Source organism: Strix aluco, chromosome 17 (assembly GCF_031877795.1).
Source record: "Strix aluco isolate bStrAlu1 chromosome 17, bStrAlu1.hap1, whole genome shotgun sequence".
NCBI lineage: Eukaryota > Metazoa > Chordata > Aves > Strigiformes > Strigidae > Strix > Strix aluco.
In genome coordinates this window covers 1,716,567-1,737,295 of record NC_133947.1, presented here as the reverse complement: position 1 = coordinate 1,737,295, position 20,729 = coordinate 1,716,567, and the positions used below count along the sequence as shown (strand labels likewise).

Below are 20,729 nucleotides of genomic sequence, written 5' to 3'. Positions count from 1 at the left end.
GTGGGAAGCGGCGGCGGCGGCGGCGGCGGCCGCGGCCGGGCCCGGCGGGGGAGCGCGCTCCGCCGCGCGCGGCCCGGTGTCGGCGCCGGCCAGGCCACGCCCCCCACGCCTCCCGCCATTGGCCAGCGCCGCCGGCTCGGACCGCGGCCGCCGTTTTCGCCACCTCCCATTGGCTCCGACGCGCTGCCACTTTACGCGCCGCGACACGCCCCGCCCCGCCCCCCGGCCGCGACACGCCCCCGCCGCGACACGCCCCCGCCGGCAGCGGCCATCTTCGCGCGCCCCGCCCTCCGCCGCCCCGCGCGCGGCCCGGGGACCCCCCCCAAACACCCCCCCCCTCCATCCCCCGCCCCTTGAACCGGCGTTTCGGGCTCCCCCCCCACGCTGTTAGTGTTGAGGCTCCCGCAGCGACGGGCGGACCCCATAAAGTCGCTCCCCCGCCCCCCCCCCCCCGCCCCGCCAAAGTCAAGGGGCTCCCCGAAAGTTGCAGGGTGTCCCCAAAAAGTTCTGATTTTATTATTCTAGGGCGGAATGAAGGGTCCTCCCCGAAGGTGTGGGGGTTCTGCCCGCTTGCAGGGCCCCGCCAAGCTCCTGCGGCTCCGTCAAAGTGGCGGCGTCGGAACTTAACGGCGTTATGACTCGTGGGGTTGTGCCCCCCGCCTCCAATTTACGGCTTTGATAAGTTCTCCAAAAGTTGCAGGGCTCTCCACAAAGTTATACTCCCCAAAACTTAGAGGGGTCCACCCCCCCCCCCAAAGTTCCCCCCAAAGTTTTAGTCCCACTGGAAGTTCCAGGGCTCCCCCATCAGCTCTAGGGCTCCCCCCGAAATGACAGCGTCGTTCTGCTGGGGGAGGGGGGAGCGGCTGGATTTTTGGGGTGGGAGAGCGGTTCCCAGCGGGAAAGGTGTCCCCAAAACCCCACGGGTTGGGTCAGTCCTGCCCGCCCTGAGGAAACACTGCCGAAAGCCACCCGGAGCAGCGGGTGGGTGTGGGGTGCCCGGGGTGCAGGGGATGCCCTGGGTGCATGGGGTTTGTGGGGTGCGGGGGGTGCTCGGGGTGCCCGGGCTGCACCCACCCGTCCTCTGCGCCTCGCCTGCCCCAAAAACCTGCGGTGCCACAAGCGTCGGGTGTCGGCGTGAGGCCACCCAGGCCCTGCTGCTGTTTGATTTACCAACCCGCAGCCTGAAGGCCAGGACAGAGTCCGTGTGGCTGTCCCGGCCGGTGGCCCCCACCTGTCACCCCCCACTTGTCCCCCCTGCCTGTCCCCCCTGGCAGCCCTGGGCTGGCCAACGTGGGTGATTCCCGTGGCTCGGGGCCATGGGGGTGGCTGGGGCTGGAGTCCTGGGGATCCCCTGCCCTGGGGGGGTGTAATGGCCCCAGCGTGGCGGAGGGTCAGGAGTCCCAGGGCGCTTGGCCCACCCCTTGTCCCCTGCCCTCGGGGGTGGCTGGAGGTGTCACCTTCACCCTGCGCCGTGCCCAGGTGCCTTTGGAAGCGTGAAAAACACCAGCAAACTGGGAAAAACCCCACGTGCCTGGCCAAGAGATGGGGTGTCACCCCGGCACGGCTACCCCCGGGGTCCCTGTGGAAGGGGGGAGCAGCCGGACAAAGGGCGGTGACCCCCTGGGAACCAAGACACCCGTGGGGCCCCAAACCTGCCCCAGTTGTGCCAGGGCCAGCGGGGTCCAGGCACCAGGAGCATCCCCAGCGGCTGGGGGTGCCACGGTGAGGAGCACAGGAGGAGGAGTGTGGCCAGAGCAGCCTTCATCCCCATCCCACAGCTCTGTCCCAGCCCCGGTGGGCTCTGACCCTGCGGCCCTCGTTAGCCCCAGAAGAATTAAGGAGGGAGCCCCGCAGCAATGGCGGGCGCGACGCCTCTCCTCCCCCCGAGTTCTGACAGCCCGCCCGGGCTCTGCCGCAGCGGGATCCGGGGGTGGCTTCCCCGGCTGCCCCCCGCTCTGGTTTAATCGTTAACGCCGGCCTAAGCGCTGAGCTGGCGGCTCCGGCGTTGTGCAACTCCCAGGAGCGTCGCCTGCCCGTTGCACAAGGGCCCCGGTGCCGCCAGCCCGACCCCCTGCCCGGGCGGGGGGGGCTCTGCAGGGTGGCATCTGAGCGCTGGCACCCCTGGGGGTGTCCCCGGGGTACCCCGATGCTCTCCCCGGGCAGGCGGCGATGCCCCTCTCCCGGGCGGTGCTGCAGAAGGAGCCGGGGCCTTGCCCGCGCTGCCCGTCGGGGTGCAGAGCCACGGGGGTGCTGGGCCGTGGCGGGTGGGAAGCGGTGGGGGCGCGGGGCCGCGGGGAGCTGGGGGGTGTGGGGCAGGTTTGGGTGCGGAGCCGTGCGCTGTGCGCAGCCAGAGGGGCTGTAGAGCCATAGGGGGTGCGGAGCCATATGGGGACGTGTGATACGTCCTGCAGCACCCTACAGAGTGCAGCGCCCTGCAGCACCGTACAGCACCATACAGCACCATATAGCACCATATAGCACCGTATAGCACCATATAGCACCGTATAGCACCGTATAGCACTGTACAGCACCGTACAGCACCATATAACACCGTATAGCACCGTATAGCACCGTATAGCACCGTATAGCACCATACAGCACCGTACAGCACCATATAGCACCATATAGCACTGTATAGCACCGTACAGCACCGTACAGCACCATATAGCACCATATAGCACCGTACAGCACCATATAGCACCGTATAGCACCGTATAGCACCGTACAGCACCGTACAGCACCATATAGCACCGTACAGCACAATATAGCACCGTATCGCACCATATAGCACCGTACAGCACCGTACAGCACTGTATAGCACCATATAGCACCATATAGCACCGTACAGCAGCGTGCAGCGTGCGCTGGGCTCCTTCTCACTCCCCCTTGTGGGAACGGCACCGCGCAGCACCTCGCAGCACCGACCCCTCGCAGCGTGACGGGGACCCCGGCCCCCAGTGGGCTCCCAGCTGGCGGGGGTGGCGGGGGACGGGGAGCGGGGAACCTGCAGCTCGCGGGGACCCTGTGCCCGGCTGTCCCTGGGGACTGTCCTCGCCCTGACCCCGAACTTCCCAGCCAGACCACGAGACTCCACGCGATGTTTCGGGATGGATCCTTCATTCACCACCCAGTTTTTGAGCCTCCAGCCAAGGCTCTGGCCCCATTTTCCATCACCTGGAGGACTGGGCAGTTGTTCTTTTATTTAACCGCCGGTCCAGCTCTCCCGCGTCCCGCAGGCACCACGGGAATTACGGGCACACGGGGCTGCTTCTGCTGCTGGCAGGGCAGGTTTGGGAGATGCTTTGGCCTCCCCCAGCTCAAGCGAGAGCAGAAGCTTTCCCGGTGCCAGGCTGAGCCTGCCTTTCCCCGGGGAAGCAGCACCATGGTACCCCCATCCCGACCCCACGGGGCCCATCTTGCCCCAGGAGTGAAGTAACTCAGGTCGCACCAGGACGCGGATGCTCCCACACGGGGCTGGTGCAGCTCAAACGCAGCTCCCAGGAGATTTGGGTGGTGCAGGAGGGACCCTGGCCCCGGAGAGCTGCGGGATGGGATGAGGGAGGAAAGCAGCCGGGGAAGGATCACGGCCGGGGGCAGCGCGGGGGGAGCCCGCGCCCCAGTGCGGGGCGAGTGGCAGCAGGAAGAGTGCGGCAGCGTCGGTGCCAGCAGCCCCACGCCGTTTTCTATCGGGGTTCTTATCTCGCAGGGGGATGGGAGCAGCTGCCGGGGGCCGACTCCTCTATCTCGAGCGGCTGTGGTTTGCCATCGAGCGCGGGGCTGACGAAGCGGCACAAGCGCCGGAGCTGCCTCCCAGCTCTAACGTCTTCTGCAGCGGGTTTTGCTGAGCGCTTTGTTTTCGTTTTTAATCTCTTCTTCGCCTGCTGTGATGTAGGGGCAAAGCTGACGAAGGAAGGCACGCGGCTTCCTGCCTGCCTGCCCTGCCGCCACAGGTCCCGGCTGCCTCCGGCGAGCACCGGGCCACCGTGCCATGAGTTTGGCTGGCTGTAAAGTGGCTGGGCTACACTCGAGGCGGGGGTGACAGTGGGACTGGGGCCACCATCGGAGCATCACCCTGGGGACAGCGGGTGTCCCTTGGGGCAGGGATGCTAAACCCCCCCTGGGGTCCAAGGCCTCCAGGTGTGTACCCCAGCTCTCCCGTGTGTTTTTAGCACCCGTCAAGGCAGCAGCACCCACAGGAGGAACGACGTGGAGGCGAGCAGGCAGCAAGACCCGTGCAAATGCTCCCCAGGTCCGACCCTGACCCCCCGCAGAGCCCCCAAGCCATGGCTTTAGGCATGGCCACGGCCAGTCCCTGCTCCGGGACAGCCCACCCCGCCTCAGCAGCTCTCGGGGGCTGCACATCCCCATCTCAGGTGCAAAACCCTGGGTGCAGGACGGGTGCACCCACCCACGGTTACACTGTGCCTGAAGCTGCTGTCCTGGCACCAGCATCACCACGTTGCTGCAGCAGCAGCCACTAGAATCAGGGCTTTAGATCTGTTTTTAAAGTGTGGTTTCCTGAGCAGGATAAACCCTTCTCAGCCTTTTAATGGTGTTTGGGAGTCGGCTGCTCACGGAGGCACTATTGGGAACATCTGAAAGGTGGGAGGGGGTGATGAGGGACAGGCAGCAGTCCCGGAGCAGAGCCTGTGGCCCGCGCTGATTTGTACCAAGGCACGTGGCTGGCCCCCGGTCACAGCCAGAGCTGTCACGCTGGTCCCCAGAACCAGCCTCAGCGACAATCATTGATGGGAGTGAAGCTGCCTGGGGCCTCCCAAGGGCTGGACAGGGCCCTGCTCTCCCCCAGGCAGAGGTGGGAGGACAGAGACCCTTGCTCACGGCATAGTCCCGCTGGCGAGGGGCCTGATCCTACAGCCCAGGGCCACGGGGCTGCCCCAAAACACGACCAGTCCCAACGTGGTTGTCCCAACTTGGTGACAGCGCCACCCCAGTCCCACTGGGCTCCCCCGTGGCACCCAGCACCCACAAACTGCCCCTCTCGGAGGTACGGGGGACAAGGACACTTAAAGAAAAGTAACAACATATATACAGAAAGCGCTTGCAGGGAACCCCCGCCCCGCCAGCACCCAGCTCCCAGGGGATGCTATAGGTTGGTGATGTACACCTCCAGGCCGTTGGCCGCCGTCCTGGCAGAGGCTCGCTGGGACCCCCCCGCCCAAATGTCACCGACACTTTCGTAGAGGTTCTCGGGGGCACCCGGCTTCCCTGGCTTGTCCCGTTTCATCGCCTTCTTCCAGTTAACGTCTACGGCCTCGTAGTCCGGGTCGGGGCTACGGCCCTGAGCAGTCCAGGCTCTGTCATTGATGGACTCGTAGCAGGGGTCGGGGGGGCCTTGGGCTGCTGGGGGCCGGCATCCAGCCAGAGCACCCTCCTCCCGGCAGGGGGGCGGCCGCCCAGCACCCACCTCCCTCGCTGCCCTGGGGGATGATGCAGGGACTTGGGTTTTCTTCTTGGTGGCTTTGCACACCGTTGAGTACATCTCTTCCAGCTGCAGAAGGAAGGTGGGGGTTCAGGGGCAATCCCTGCCCAACACAGGGGATCCCCACGGCCGTGCCCGCCCCCCAGCTCCCCACAGCCCGCGGGAGGATCCTGGCAGCAGATTAACCTTTGGGGATCCCGCTTTTTGCACAACCCAGGGAGCCTTTTGCAGGGCACAGAGAGCAGCACCATGGGCATTGCCCGCCCTCGGGGTCTCGGCTTCATCCTGCCCCCCCTAAAATCTCCACTGGAAATGCAGTAGCCTGATTTACACCCTGCTCCAAACACGGGTGGTACAGGGAGGCAGGACGTTACCTGCTCCCTCCCCGCCGTGTACCCCATCCCTGCCACCCCCCCAGAGCCGTACCTTCACCCGGGGGGCATCGCCTGCCCCCTCCCAGCACCGTGGGGCTGCGGGAGGCCCCGTCACAGCCCCATCCTGCACCTCCACAGGCACCGTCTTCTTCACCTTCCGGACACAGGCGTAATCGGCCGCCCCATGCGCGATGCGTGGGGGGGACACCTGGGTGCTGGCGGGTGTGGGGGGCACTGGGCCATCCCCCCCCCCCACCGCCAGGCACTCGTAGACGGTGTCCGACACCGGCTTCCGCAGCGGGGTGAAGAGCAGGTTGGAGTAGGTCTGGTCGGGGGCCAGGGGTGCAGCCGCGGGCTCGGGGTCGGGGATCTGGGGCAGCTCACGGTGCAGGAGGACGCTGATGCCGGAGCTGTGCAGAGAGTCGGCAGCAGCGGCGGGGGCAGCGGGGCAGGGGAAATCCAGGCTGACCGGCCGCTGGGCTGTGGGGAGAGGAGAGGAGATGGGGGGAGACAAGGGGAGATGGGGGAAAGGAAGGGAGATGGGGGGGATGAGAGGAGATGGGGGGATGAGAGGAGATGGGGGGGACACCGGGGGTGCAGCAAGCACTAACCCCTGCACTGGCACTGTGGCATGTGTGTGCGCACCACGATGCGCTCACCTGGGGGGTGTGGGGCCTGCGGGCACCTGCCAAGGGCCACTGACCTCCCCCCCCCGACTTGATAGCCACTCACTGTCATCCCTGGCCTTCACCCGGTACAGCTCATGCAGCTTCGTGTCCGACTTGCTGAGCGACCGCAGCTGCGTCTGCCTGAGCAGGGACTGAAACGGGGGGGGAACACGCACCCTCAGGCTCATGGCCGGGAGCTGGGGGGGCCCCAGAGCTCCCCCAGGGTTGATCCTGCTCCCCACCAGCACGCGCTTACCTCGTCCACCAGCTTCACCCCGTCCGGAGGGATCTTCTTCTTCCTGCCCTTGCTGTGGGGAGAAGTGGGGCTGAGCCTGAGGCGATGAGCGGGTGCCCCAGGACCCCGACCTGGCCATGAGGGGCATTGGTGGAGTGGCTCCCAAACCCCCAAGCCTGCTCCTTCACCAGCCCTGCAGCAGGCTCTGTGCTGGCTGGGGGGTGGAAGGGGGGGTCTCGATTGCATCCTGCACCCCACTGAGCTGTGCTGGGCACCACTGTCATCACCCTTGGCATCACCCATCCTGCCCACCCTGCTCACGGCTCAGCCCTCTCCAGGCTGCTCCCGCGAGGCCTTTGGGCGCGGGGGGTACAACGGGGGTGGGGGCAGTGAGGCACAGGGGTGCAGGATCAGGCCCAGGCAGAGTTGCATTGGGGCTGCGGCTGGGGGTTGGGGGTGAGACGAGCAGCAGATCTCAGAGGTCCCAGCTCAGGACAGGCACATGGAGGGGGGGAGTCTCCACCTGAAGTCACCATTGGGCCACCAAGGGGTCCCCAGCCCCATCCCCATCCCCGGGAGAGAAAGCGGAGGGGCCGCGGGCAGCACGTACCGTCTGCAGGCAGCGCACAGAGCGCCCAGGTAGATCAGGACACCGAGCAGGGCCAGGGCAGCGCCGGCTGGCAGCAGCGGGGTCCGCGCCAGCCCCTCACCACCGGCTGCAGCCATGGGGGAACCGCTGGCAACAGCGCTGCGGGGCCAAGCTCTGGGGAGAGAAAACACCAGCTGGGGTGCAACTGGGTGCTGCTGGGCTCACCATGGCATGGGACGGTGATCCGCGGCACCCGGGGTTCACTGGGGGTCCCGCAGCGCAGTCCCCCACCCCGGGGCAGGGGGTCTCTCTGGGTGCTCTGGAGGGGGATGTGAACTGGGGTGGCCATTTTCTGGCCAGTTGCTGCCCTCGCCGGGGCTGTCACGCCGCCTCCAGCGCTCTGCCCAGCGGCGGGTGCTCTGCCACCCCCTAGGAAAAATTTCAGATTTCATTTGCCTTTGAAAAAGAACAAAACCAACAAACCCAACAGGATTCAAGTTCCAAAGTCGCCACCAAGACATTGAAAAGGGGACGCTCAGGGGCCCTGAAAACCCTCCGGAGAGATCCCAAAAGGGTCAGTGTGCTTCCTGGGGACACCGGGACACTGCCCCGGGTTGCGGGACAGGGGTGACACCGCTCCCCAGTGCGGGTTGTGGGGTGGCCCAGGCAGGACGGGCAAAGAGATGACTCAGCTTCCCGGAAATGGGGTGAGCTTCAGCCTCGCAGCCACCTCACCCTCCTTGCACCCCAGGCTTGGCAGCACACACCGGGACACCCTCATCCTCCTCTCTGCCTCCAAGCCCCATCCACCCGTGCCACGAGACCTGCGGAGTCACCGGGTAGAGAATCCCGGGTGGGAGCGACGGTGCCGCCGGCATCCCCGCTGTCCCCCTGTTCGCAGCGCCGTGCACGGTGAGCTCCCGGGGGGCTGAGCCCAGCCCAGCCCTGCAAACCCCCCCACAATGTTTCTGCTCGCCCAGGAACCCGAGTCGCTCCCCGCAGCATCCCAGCACCATCCGTGCTTGGGCCGGGAGCTGCAGGATCGTAACCAAGCACCAGCTGGGCCGGCTCGTCGGCACACACGGACCCGACGCCTCCTCTGCCACCACGACCCGGTTCTGCAGCCACTCTGTGCTGTGACACGAGAGCAGAAAATGCTCGACTTTTCGACTGCTTTCCACTGCCTAAAGAAAAAGCTGTGCCTTGCCCACAGCCAGCCCTCTTCCCTGTGCCTTACTGAAGGAAAAAGGTCCTCCCCTGCAAACCCCGGCAGCGACAAGGCCAGAGCAAGCGGTGCAGGGCGTGAAGGGAGCCTGACACAAAGAGCAGACACTCCCCAGCTCATCAGGATCCAGCACCTTTCCCAGGGGGCCACCCCATTTCATCGTCCCTGTCCCTGCTCAGCCGTCAGCAAAGCCCGAAGCCAAAGCTGACACCACTTCACCTGCGCCGATGGCGAGACGGCGGCTGCTGCTCCCCGCTCCGCACAAGCCCAGCTCTGCGCACGCCCCACCCCGCTCCCCCAAAAAGGCTGCTGTGCTACCGGAGATGTGCACGCCAGCACCCGGAAAACGCCTGCTCTGAAGGGAGACTGAGGCACTTCCCAGCACTGGAGTAAAGCATGGCTCAAAGAAGCCACAGTAACTGGTCCCGACTGGGCCGGTGGCAGAGTCGCCAGGAGGGACTGGGCTGGCACAGCCCAGCAGGACGGTTTCTGAGGTGCCGTGGGACGCTGAGCGCCTCGTACTCACCCTCTTACATCTCTTAATGCGGATGACAAAGCTCAGAGGGGCTGCGGTGAGAAGTCACCCCGCCTCGCATCAACCTCAGGTGCTACAGCAGCCGCAGCCCCACGGCGAGCGGGGAGCCCTGTGCCCAGGGAGGGACCGGCCTTGCTCCCCCGCACCCTGTGTCACACGGCAGCATCTTCGGCACATCTTTGTCCCAGTATAACCAGCAGGTCTCTGCCCACTTGTAGCACCCTTTTATCTGAGAACTTCCCACGCCTTTGGAAATTTCCCTGACTGAAGACTTAACCCCTCAAGAACGATTATTTCAACGCGGAAATTGAGACAGAGAGGTTTTTGGGGACTAACTGGGCTGGACAGACTGGCTTAGATCAGAGCTGGGAAGGGAAGGCTGTTCCCTCTCCAACGATGTTTAATTAGACAACTCTGCTTTTCTGTCTGAGCATACATTAATTATACGGATTACCTTGCAACGCGGGCAGGCGCTTTAGACAGTCCTCGCTGAACTTGTTTAGCTCATTAGAGCGACAGGACGGAGGCTGCAGGAGCGACTGCCTTCGGGCCAGAACTGAGCAGGCTCTGAGGTTTAGCAGACCAAATTATAACAAGGTACGATGGCCGGGAGCTGGTGTCATGTCAGAATCGAAGTGCGAGCTTTTAGCGCGTGGAGGCAGGCACACACGGGGCAGCTTATCCCACAGCGGGTGGATTTTCCATCCCTGGAGTTTTAAGATTGAAGAATGAAGGGAGAAGCTTCCTAAATCGAAATGAATAGAGAGAAATTCTTCTGACCTACTTTCTGTTGTGCAGGAGGTCAGTGGTTGCTCCTGTTTTGACCTCTAAAACTGCTGAGTGCACGCTCTTTCAGGCTCAACAGTCACCGGGAGAAGCCACTTCTTGGGACAAGACGTTGGTTCTCACAGAATTACAAATTTGAGAGGAAAACCCAGTGCCTGACTGAAGCCGCTCAGGTAGGACTGAGCAGGTTTGCAAGGCAAAGTCTCAAACAGACCTTCTGAAAGGAACACCTGAATTCTCTGCCAATAAAGGTATTGATCTCCCAGTCCCGGGGCAATTCTCCGGGGCAGGAGACTCAGCAGACGGCATTTTGCAACGCACTGGCTCCGCAAGCCAAGATGGCTTTGAAGATGAGAGCAGCCATGTGACGCACACCCCCAGCCCACCGAGGAGGGAATAACTCCCTTCTGCATTACCTGAGCACGGGCACCATAAGTGCCGTTGGTTTGTTACTCCAGGACGTGGGAGATTTTTTTGTGACTCCTACAAGAGACGCAAGTTTCTCATCTGGGCTTCATGAAAACAAGATTAAATTTACTGTAAAATTAAGTTCTGCTGCTGTTCATTTTGCCCGGCCTCTGATTCATCTACCCAGATAAAACCGCACAGAGTGCTCAGCTCAGACGAGAAGAAAGTCTATGAAACTACTAAAAGCGTATTTGCAAGAAACCAGGACAAACATTACAAGCTGATTTCCATCAGCGATTGCGAACACGGCTGCAGCAAACACAGCTCAGGTACCCAGGGGAGTTGTACTGAAAAAAAGTCCCAAGAAGCAGAAGTAGATCTTTTTTTCTTTTCAGTTGTGAAAAACGAAAGCCCCATAACAGTTAGTCAACAACACTGAAGCTGCCCTAGAGCACAGGATGCAATTAATAAATTTGAAGATTATTTCAAATACAAAGCAGGCACGATTGAGTCGCATTTCTGGAGTGGGAGGGAGAGATTTCATGGTCAAACTCCTTTGGAGGCACTTCATTTAGAAAGGACCAATATTTCCGAACGCCAGACCCAAACGTCACAAAACTTGGATGCACGCTTCCAATTACAGTCCTGCTCGCTAGTCATATGCTGGAGTGGTTTTTGAGAAAATATAATATAAAAACCTTAAGGTAAGCGACCTGCCTGCTCACACCGTGTGGCTTTGGTCAAGGCTGACATCATTTCAGCATTTTTCTTTCTTCCCACCCTTCTGCAATTGCTGGAAATGCACTCACTTGGGCAGAGAAGTGCATTTCTAAGCAGAAATCAAGAACCTGCTAGAGAGATTTTCTGCAGAGCTGAGCTGCAGCAAGACACAGGCTCTGGCGAGCCCCCGGTGCTGCAGTTATGGGAAGTCAGATCCAAAATACAGGATGGGTGTAGCAAGGAGGTACATGTTTTCTCGAGAATCACCTGCCTACCAGAGTGGTTTTCTTGCCACAGATTCAGTAGTTTTACACAATTTCAGGTTTAGAGAGGACAGCGTTGCAGTGACCACACTCTCCCAAGCCTCCTCACCTGCAGCCAGGAGCTCAGCAGTTCCCCAAATCTAGTCCCAAGACTGCAGTCCCCCTCCCTACAGACAACTGGAAATTTTTCTGTTGAAAAAACCAATACCCCCACACCTCTGAACTCAACAACTCATCCACCACAAAAGTAACCGGTTTCCCCTCAACCTCTAGATTCGAGCCATGGGACCCCAGCAGCGTTGCCAAGCTCCAGCACCTTTTCTTCCTTTTTAAGCCCACAAAGCCTGCAGCCCTCCTCGCAGCCACCTGGAAGTTTAACCCAGCTGATGCTTCCCCGCTGCAGCGCAGGAATCCTGCCTGTCCAGTCTAGCTAGCTGCAACAGCATCTCCGACAACGCTGCCATTTCTATATAGATCAGGGTTTTTTTTTTTTTAAAAAAAAGTCTTTTTCAACTCCTGGTTTAGTTGCAGACACCCAGGTTTGCCGGGCGAGAAAGCGAACGCCACTTACTTTGCAAATTCAAAAGCTGGTGAGCGTGAAGCGCAGGGATCCGATCATGCTCTCCTCCTCACCAGCCAACCTGGAGAATTTCTTTTATCCGGCGGTTATTCCTAATTAGGCATTCCCGAACATTTCAAACATCTTGATCTGAGCTTTCCCGCTCCTCTTCAGCCCCTAGAGCAGGCAGCTCTGAGCAGACACCGTGCAGCGCACACCACAGCTCGCTTCCTGGCCCGTCGGGGTGGCTGCTGCACCCAAGGGGAGGCTGGGTTTCTCCCCGCCTTGGCTGCGAGCTCGCGGCGCTGCAGTCAGGCTCCGCAAGCTCCCGGCACGCAAGAGCACCCTCTGCCGCGCTCCGCTCCCCACCCAGCTGGTTTTGGTGCCAGCTCTCTATCCGCGGGGCAAGAGAAGGAAAGAATGGGTTGCCACAGATCATCATTACCTTGCAAATGAACAACACCTTACAAGGAGAGAGGGGAAAAAAAAAAATAAAAACCAACTTTATTCACCAGGGACGTGAACTGTCTTGGGTGGGAGGCAACGGCCGCCTGAATAGGACACAAGTGAGGGTGTGGAAATCCCAAGGAAAGGTCAAAATATGATTCAGCTGAGACCCAATTCTCAAAGAGATGATGGTGTTAAATAGTGTCAGAGCACAGAACAAACCCAAGAAATTTCCCTGCCCAGCTCGGCTCAGCACTCCTGGGCCACTTCAGCGAGCACCCATGCTAAGCTGGGCACATTAATCCTCATCACCACTCAACACTTGAGTGTGGGAAACAAACAGTCATTTGTGAGGGAAGGGCACTGAGCAACCATTGTTAAACCCAGTGCACGGAGAACACAAATTAGGAACAATGAAGATAGCACGGCCAATGCAGTTCGAAACCGAGGGACGCTGAAGTGCTCACGGCAGCCCACGCCACCTTCACACCCACACCGTGCCCGTCCCAGCGGCACCCGAGCGCCTTCCAGGAGGAGAAGTCACTCAAACAGGTTTTCTGAAGACGTTCATCTTGTTTACTTTTGCTGTTGCTGTGTTTTCTGAGGTGTGTCTGCAGCAATGCTGAATCCCACACGACTCGAACAACTCTGATCCTATCTCCTTCAGCCTCAGATTTTCTGACCCTGCAAGGAGGTGCAGCCCTGCCCAGGCTGACCGCTTTATAAGTTTATTAGGAAGAGATTAAAAAAAAAAAAAAAAAAGGTGGTACTAAAGGAGCAAAACTTTTCGTCAGAAAAATGACTCGCAGAATAAAAGGAAATCAACTTCTTAAATTAAGAAAAAAATGTGTCCTTAAGATACTGGCATGAAATTGCAAACAAATTTTCTTTTAAAAAGCAATTACAATGTACAAGTCCCACCAGAAACAGAGTCTGATGAAACCACCATCTCCTCTGGGGCAAGGACTGGCTGCCAGACGCAGAATATAACCTAGGGAGGAAGGCATCCTCTCTGTCCAGAGACTCTCCCGGCTGCAGAGCAGGGCACTGCCCGCCTGGCCTGCCGCCAGCACAGCCTGAACCCTCCCGCAGAGGGGGCTGCACGGGGCAGGGGGGGGCACACCCAGCCCTCCCGAGCTCTGCGCTCAGCCGGGGCGAGGCCCACCTGCATCTGCGTCCCGAGGTTTTTTAAGAAAAGGACCCATGTTCAGCGAGCTATCTAGGACAGAAAAACTCAAGTAACGATGGCAAAAATGACATGGTGCCCTGCGGAGTCGTCCCTAGCTAGGAGGTTTGGGAATCCGTTACTCTGCTGTCTTATACCCCCAGCTTTGGCACTCTACTTGTGGAACCACGCAGCTTTCCATGCCAAGTCAATGAGTTGGGCTATAGCATGTCCTAGGGATACTCTTACAGTCAAACTGATGAAATCTGACGCTTGAGGCTGCTAGGACCCACCTCCAAGCTGCCAGTTTTCTGTCTATTCATTACGCTACGGCTATAAGGAACTGCTCCCCAAAAAAACGGAGTTATCAGATAAATCCCATAGCAAAAAACAGAAGGTAGAGAGCAGCTGAAGCAATTTGCTGTTGTTTTCACCCAGCACAAGCCTTTTCTGCTTCACCGGAATGTGCTCAGGATCCTGCCTCCGCTTGCGCTCGTTGGTTGGCTGCAAACACAAGCCACAGTTGATGGCAGGATGTGGGGCTCTCAAAGCCCCTCCCCAGCTGGTTCGTAGCCAGCAGTGGCATCCCCGAGCAGCTACCAACTCTGGATGGAGCTGCCACCGCAGCGGTAACAGAGGGAAGAAGTGTGCAAGAGAGCAGAGAATCGTATTTCTTGTAGCTAGTCCTTCTACAAGGCTCAGGCTTATGGAATGCTTCCAGGGCTGGACGGATGTGTGCTCCCCCCCACCTCCCAGCTGAGCTCAGAAGCATCTAGTTTTAGAAGCCGCTGCTTTTCAGCCCAGTTTTTAGGCTGGGCAGCCTGAGGCCCAGAGGAGCAGGATGGCTCACCCAGGCTCTGAGGCCACGAGCACGGGGGCTGGCTAGAAGGACAATCGCTGCAGTCAAACGCCTTCCTCGGAGACTAGAACTCAGTCATCTTCTTATGCGTGTCTGCCTTCTTCTGCTCCCGCTGCAGACTGGCTTCCTGGGCCTGCAGCTGCCCCAGCTGTTTGTGGGCATTAGCCAGCTTCTCCTCCAGCTGAGCTGTAGCAACGCTGTGCCTGAAAGCAAAAAGCATTACGGCAATGTCATCCCGCAGGATAAGATCAAAGGCCTGTCACCAGCCCAGGAGGGTTTGCCTTTTCCTGTGGGATTAGCACAAGTGACTTGCTGGAAGCCAGGAAGAACCTGATGCTCAGCACAATGTGGGCTAGAAAATGTCCTCCTGTGACGGTCGACAGCAACGCTCAGAGATGGGCATGAGAAGGAAAGGACTCCAGTACCTTTCCCCTGAGAGCTCCTCTTGTCACAGCCTGAATTCCAGCCAAAGGACCTCAAACACATCTGCCAGTGTCCAAGCTGGTCTGAAGCACCTCCTAAAGTCTCTCCCCTCCACTTCCCCTTAGGTCTCACCCAGAATATGTTTCACTTGTTCCTCCCACACCTCATTTCAAGCCCCCCCCTTCCCAGAAGCGCCCAGAATTCATCCTGCAGTCCCAAAGAGCATGTTTTCCTACCGTCCAACGTTGCGTGCCAGGGCCTGCTGGATTCCTCTGATATCCTTCTGCGTCTGTTCAATCTTCTCCATCGTCTGGAAGAGGCGGACGCTCAGGGCCTTCTTGGTGCTCTTGCTAGCGTGGTAGATCTCTTTGCTGTTCCTCTCGGGCAGTGCCATCCCTCCAGCCTTCTCCCCACTGCTCTTCCCTCGCAGTTTCTCATTCAAAAAGTCAAATACGTTGCGGGGAGGCTTACGGCTGCCCCCAGGCGATTGTCCAGAGCTGTTTCCCTTCGCTCGGCATTTCCTTGATCTGTCTGGGTCCAGCTTCCCCTGTTTCTTCTTCTGAAGCACCTCAGCACACTGGTCGAGGGACTTCCCCCGAGGAAGTACCACAGCCTGCACCGGCTCCACGCGGCCCTCAGCGTTCTTCCCTAACCCTGAGGAGAGACAGCAAGAGATTACTGCAAGTGAGGACAATTGCCCTCTACAACTCCCTGAAAGGAGGGTGCAGACAGGGGGGGATGAGTCTCTTGATCCAAGGAACAAGCGCCAGGACAAGAGGGAATGGCCTCAAGCTGCGCCAGGGCAGGGTCAGACTGGCTCTTAGGAAGGATTTCTTTGCAGAAGGGGTTGTTGGGCGTTGGAATGGGCTGCCCAGGGCAGGGGGGGAGTCCCCATCCCTGGAGGGGTTGAAGAGTCGGGTTGACCCAGCGCTGAGGGATCTGGTGGAGTTGGGAACGGTCAGTGTGAGGTTCATGGTTGGACTGGAGGAGCTTCAAGGGCTTTTCCAACCGAGATAATTCAGTGATTCTGTGACATCCCCTCTCCAAGTCACCTCCCACCACAAGCTCACGCCAACAGTCACAAGCTTAGAACAAGAAAACAGGCTTTTGAGGTACAGAAAGCCATAACTACCACCCAAGGTAAGGGCAGCAGCAAAGGCCACAGCACGGTGGATGCAGATGCTATGACAGGAGCCTTCTACAGCAGAAGAAACGTGATAAAAAGCCCGAGGCCATTCATCAGGCCAGTTTCTGTGAAACTAGGTTCAGCCTCACAGTCTCAGCTTCTCAAGCCAGGTTCTTCTTAAAACTGGTTTGGTTCCTCTGGGAGAACTAGAGACGAATGCAAGTAGCAGATTGCCCTCCTAAAGCCCCCAAGGCTCAATACAATTTGTGTAGTGAGAAGCTAGTTCAGCAGGCTTTGAAGTCTGCGTCTAGAGCCAGGAGATGCTTTAACACAGACATCAGAAGCTTCATAGATCAGTTCCCTTCTACCTGAAGCCTTTGAACATCTCATACAACAGTTCTCACGGCTTTAATCATGAACTTGACCATGGTTCCAAATGCCTCCCATTTTTGCTATTACCATACAAGGGTTGGTGCACACATACGCCTGTCCTTCGATTAAATAAGTTATCCCTTCTTGATTAAATAAGTTATCCCTTCTCGCCTTCTAACACGGCTGGGATTCATCACACTGCTTGAGCCTCATCTAACTGGCCCTTCAGAAAAGTTCTAGCTTCATCCAAAATCTTGTTTTTCTTAACTAGTTTTAGGATCCATCAAGGCAGTCAGGCTCTCACAGCCCCAGGACCACCTTCTCCCCTCACCTTTTCCGAACTCGTATCCCATCTGAACGAGCAGTTTGGAGCCGATACCACGAGTATGGGCTTCCCAGCCACCGAAAGAGGAACTGCACGCCGGAGTCCATTCCCCGTTCTCGGGAACTCCCGAATCTATCACTGTGACACAGAAGATATGAATCAGTGAAACACAGAAACAAAGCTGCTACACAAAACCTTCCTCTGGGGCACCCCCACAGCACAAAAACCCCTCACGAGGCAGTACAATATACTTCTCCTACCCTAGAGCCATTTGCCTGCTCCTCCAGCCTTACTTCGTTCCTTCTGAGCTCTCACCTTTTATGAACACTGCATAGCGAGTCACTTAAATGGGAGACCTCACTTGATTTAATGCACATACCATCTCACAGTTCCAGGCAAAATCATCCAGATGTTTTTACACTTCCTTTCCTTCCTTCTAGGATGGTGATACAGGCTGACACATACCGTCAGGGTACGGTGTTTGGCACAGTGGCATGTAATCCTTCTTCTGCGCCTCCAGCTCATGTCTTTGGTACGAGACTCCTCTAGGCCACAATGCTAATTTTCTCTTATTAGGATCCAATAATCTCTATTATCCTAAATTAAAGAGCTCTAGGACACAACTTTGTCCCTGTGACGTAACTGTGGCCCTACCACAGGGACAGTGCTGTGTAATCTCAAAGAAGTCACTTGGGCTCTCTCTGTGTCAGCTTTCAATAGCAAAACAGGGCATGGCAGCTCCTGCAACCTCATTGAGGCACTGGAAGGACCAAACACTCACAAGTTCTGGGGTCTCGTGTGCCCTGGAGCTGCACGGAGCTCCCAGAGGTGAGGAGTCTCCTAATTCTCTTATTAGCTCAACCCAGCCAGGCGCATGAGAAACAGACTTGGAGCCTGGGACTCGGCTCTAAAATATCACACCCTCTTCTTTCATGTGTAGGAAGTTCCCATGGAAACCACCAACCCTCATTAGCCCAGTAATTTGCATAAAACAAATATTTTAGCTTGCAATTGTAACATAATAGCTAATTACTGTTCTCTATCTTTCAGCAACGTATAAAGAGATTAGCTACTCTTTCATCAGAGGTGAGACACTTATAATGAAAGCTCCAGGAGACTAATTCAGTAGCTCCCAGAGAAGGGCAGACCTAGATCACAAGTCACTTTTGCTCACGCCGTCCCCACTCTCTCACCTTTAGCATAACCAGAATCATCAACGCTGTCGTCATCAGACTCGGCAGATTCGGCACCGTCTTCGCTTCGCAGTGGGGGAATGACGCTGTCTCCTTCCACAACAGCTTCCTTGAGCAGCAGGGAATCAAACTTCACAGTGTAGTAACCACTGTCGATGTCTACAGAAGGAAAAACAAGGAACAAGAGTTCCAGTAAGTCTCCAATGTGCAACTGGCAGAGGGATTTCTAAAACAGAGGTAGCTCCAGTGGAGCACGATGGGAGAGGGGCAAGGCCCAATGTTTTAAAAAATTCTGGTTTTTCTTTATGCTTTAGATTTCTGTCTGGGAGGGAGAAGCACCCACCGCCATGAAAAGCTCTTTCCACAACGCCTGTGTTGATACTTAAAGGTTTATTTCTAAAAATGAAGAAAGATGGGCTGCTGAGGAATGGAATTAAAGAGAAGTTAGACTTGCTCCCCTCTGACCTAATAACAGTCAAAGAAAAATGGAAACAGAGCCTAAACCCTCACCCTTCCCAGGACTCGGGAAAGTCGGTATCAGCAGCTGACGGGCAGGGCCAGCTCCCCTGGCTTTTGTTTAAACAAGAGCAGATTATTGCAATTCTAATCTAATATGCATGCAAATCCCTGCAATACTTGCCTCTTCCCTTTCGGTGCAGTTAATGTAATCATTTCCTTCCCACATTCCTGCTCTTATGTCTCCTTTTTGTCTAACACTCTCCTCTTTCCTAGTCTATTCCCTGCCCAAGCCTGACAAAATTCAGATCATTTTGTCAGCTACATCAAGATTTTCAGTTTAGGGATGCAGCTACATAGTTAATGTTTTTCTACCATTAGCCAAAATAGTCAAGTTTTACATTCACTTAAGCATCAGCCTTCGTTTTCCACACTGAATCCTGGCTCAAGCCCGACTCACCGGTTATTTTTGCCGTGTACCATATCCCATCGCTGTGTTTCGCCAGGCAGGCTGAGCCCACCTCCAGCGCGCTCAGGTTGGGCTCCTGAAATGGCTGAAGCTCTTCCACAGAGACCACCTGGCCATGCGAAAACCTGCCCGGGAGGGTGGAAGAGGAATTATCTCTACCTCACTTGAGCAGGCTTTCAATAAAAATTCCTTCCTTCTTTAAATGCAAATGAGTTGTCAGTGGTGATGAATCTTCACCAGTAATTATGGAAGTTTTATCGTGCGTTATTTCAATTACACAACTTATTCATTTTTCATCTTAAACGTATTATTTGTGTCACGTAACAAAGAATCCATCCCACCCCAGAGAATTAAGCTCTCCTTGCTAGTGACACATCCAGTAAAAAAGTTCACAGGTCCTTTGAGATAAACAGGACCACACAGACACACAGGTCTCTACTCCAACCTCCTGCTCCAAGCACAACCAACTTCAAAGACCAATCAGGTTGCTCAAGACCTTACCTAGTTAAATTCTGAAGATCTCCAAAGATGAGATCTCCAAAGGAGACTCTACAGCCTCTCTGTGCAACTGGAATGTATGCACTATCAACAGACAACCTTTGGTGTTTTATTTTAAAATACTTAATCAGTTATTAATTTAGCCACTCGAATGTAAAATCTCTCCAACCTTCCCATGGGATTTTCCATTTCATCTCTGTATTAGCTAAAGAAAACAGCCAAACTGATGTCACTGTTTACCATAACACATTTTTAAAACATAAACAAAGGCAAACTCTCATTGGGTGAAAAAGCCAAACATGGTACTTTCAGAGGAGGTTTATCCCTTTGAACCACAAGGCCTTTAGCTACAGGAAGGACATAAGCCCCCTCCCACCCCTTTTTGTTTTTTACCGACAGTTCTCTTTAAATCTGCATTTGTCATCCAAGAAGAACGGGCACGGCTTCAGAGACTTGTGAGTTGGATAGAGGTACAACACTCTGACTCCTGCACTGCCGTCTTCCAAGTCCTCTGTCCCCACAATCATGGCATTATGGTACTCCAGGGTCCCCCAAGAACTGTAGTAGGGGGCTTTAACCTTCATCCCGCTTAATTCCTCCTCCTCCTCCTCTCTGTCAGACTCCTCCTCCTCTTCGCTGTACTTTGATTCATTTTTGTCATCAGTTTCTTCATCTCTCTTTGATACCTCGCTGTTATCAGCTGAAGGCTTCTCCTCAGTTCCAAGCTCAGCAATGGCCTCCTTAAAAGCAGCATACTCCACATCTTGGGCAGAACTGTCTGGGTTGGTGTCCTGCTCCAGACCTGGGGAGGAGGAGGAGGAAGCACTTGTATCTAAAGTAGCCAGAAGTTTGCTCTTTTTAACAGACACCAGGCTGGATTCAGTCAGTTCTATCAGCTGCTTTAAATCTTCCTGCAACTGAATCAAGTCCGACTGCTGCGATGGGTCCAGGCCTGCCCCTAAAGCCAGCTCCACTTGCTGCAGCTGGGCATTATAGGTCTGAATGGCTGCTTCCAGACTCTCTTCATCCATTATCAGCAAAATAAAGGTGTGTTTAACTGTGTCCTTTCCGGGAACTCAGAACATACTCAAAGAGTTTACTTAAGATGAGCAACTTTTTGAATAACAAGCCCTTGTCCGCAGAAGCTACCATCTACCCCGCCGTCCCGCTTCTTCCCTCGGAAGTAACCAGGCCGATGCTCCTGCAGCAAAGAGGCGGCGAAAGGCGATGAGAGAGCCCGAGGAGAGGCCAGGCCCTGCCCTCCCCCACCACGGCGCCTACCGGAGCCCACCGGGCCCACGCACGTCACCGCTTCTCCCGTAGCTTGGACACTCGCGGCGCGATCCCTCCACCACGGGGCTGGCAGCAACTCCCCAACCTGACCCTGCCAAGGCCGCCCCACTCACCCCTCAGCTCCCCCTTCCCCTACAGCGCCGCCGCCATGACACCCCACCAACTTCCGGTCTCCAGGCCGCCCACTTCCGGCTTCCCTACCAACGCGTTACGCCACTCAGCCGCGAGCCTGTCCCTTCTACTGCGCCTGCGCACTAGGGGGGGAGTGGGCTCTGCGGCGCTGAGCATTCTGGGAGTTGTA

At 57.0% G+C, this 20,729-nt stretch overlaps 2 protein-coding genes across 5 annotated transcripts; both read right to left on the bottom strand.

The window, feature by feature from the left end:
• Positions 1-5,031: 5,031 nt before the first annotated feature.
• LIME1 (Lck interacting transmembrane adaptor 1) lies at positions 5,032-12,012 on the bottom strand. 3 transcript variants are annotated; one of them, XM_074843670.1, is made up of 7 exons: positions 11,815-12,012; positions 9,521-9,773; positions 7,328-7,480; positions 6,739-6,790; positions 6,547-6,634; positions 5,867-6,294; positions 5,032-5,509 (listed from the first exon to the last, which is right to left on the bottom strand). In XM_074843670.1, the coding sequence occupies exons 3-7, from the start codon at positions 7,441-7,443 to the stop codon at positions 5,105-5,107; spliced, it is 1,089 nt and encodes a 362-aa protein (XP_074699771.1). In that variant the 5' UTR covers positions 7,444-7,480; positions 9,521-9,773; positions 11,815-12,012; the 3' UTR covers positions 5,032-5,104. The 3 variants fall into 3 exon arrangements, with proteins under 3 accessions (XP_074699771.1, XP_074699770.1, XP_074699772.1); XM_074843669.1 differs by lacking the exon at positions 9,521-9,773; XM_074843671.1 differs by lacking the exons at positions 9,521-9,773; positions 11,815-12,012 and adding an exon at positions 8,751-8,771.
• Positions 12,013-12,277: 265 nt separating this feature from the next.
• On the bottom strand, positions 12,278-20,592 carry ZGPAT (zinc finger CCCH-type and G-patch domain containing). 2 transcript variants are annotated; one of them, XM_074843643.1, is made up of 7 exons: positions 20,542-20,592; positions 19,529-20,336; positions 18,629-18,762; positions 17,713-17,871; positions 16,526-16,657; positions 14,933-15,350; positions 12,278-14,476 (listed from the first exon to the last, which is right to left on the bottom strand). In XM_074843643.1, the coding sequence occupies exons 2-7, from the start codon at positions 20,164-20,166 to the stop codon at positions 14,338-14,340; spliced, it is 1,620 nt and encodes a 539-aa protein (XP_074699744.1). In that variant the 5' UTR covers positions 20,167-20,336; positions 20,542-20,592; the 3' UTR covers positions 12,278-14,337. The 2 variants fall into 2 exon arrangements, with proteins under 2 accessions (XP_074699744.1, XP_074699743.1); XM_074843642.1 differs by lacking the exon at positions 20,542-20,592 and having other exon boundaries at positions 19,529-20,532.
• Positions 20,593-20,729: the final 137 nt, after the last annotated feature.

Coding starts and splice junctions, on each gene's coding strand:
- LIME1 (XM_074843670.1), bottom strand. CDS start 7,443: ATGGCTGCAGCCGGTGGTGAGGGGCTGGCGCGGACCCCGCTGCTGCCA. Junction 6,791..7,327: donor CTGTGCGCTGCCTGCAGACG/GTACGTGCTGCC, acceptor TTCTCCCCACAG/CAAGGGCAGGAAGAAGAAGA. Junction 6,295..6,546: donor GGTGAAGGCCAGGGATGACA/GTGAGTGGCTAT, acceptor CTCTCCCCACAG/CCCAGCGGCCGGTCAGCCTG.
- ZGPAT (XM_074843643.1), bottom strand. CDS start 20,166: ATGGATGAAGAGAGTCTGGAAGCAGCCATTCAGACCTATAATGCCCAG. Junction 18,763..19,528: donor AGATTTAAAGAGAACTGTCG/GTAAAAAACAAA, acceptor CCTCCCGGGCAG/GTTTTCGCATGGCCAGGTGG. Junction 15,351..16,525: donor GGGATACGAGTTCGGAAAAG/GTGAGGGGAGAA, acceptor GTCTCTCCTCAG/GGTTAGGGAAGAACGCTGAG.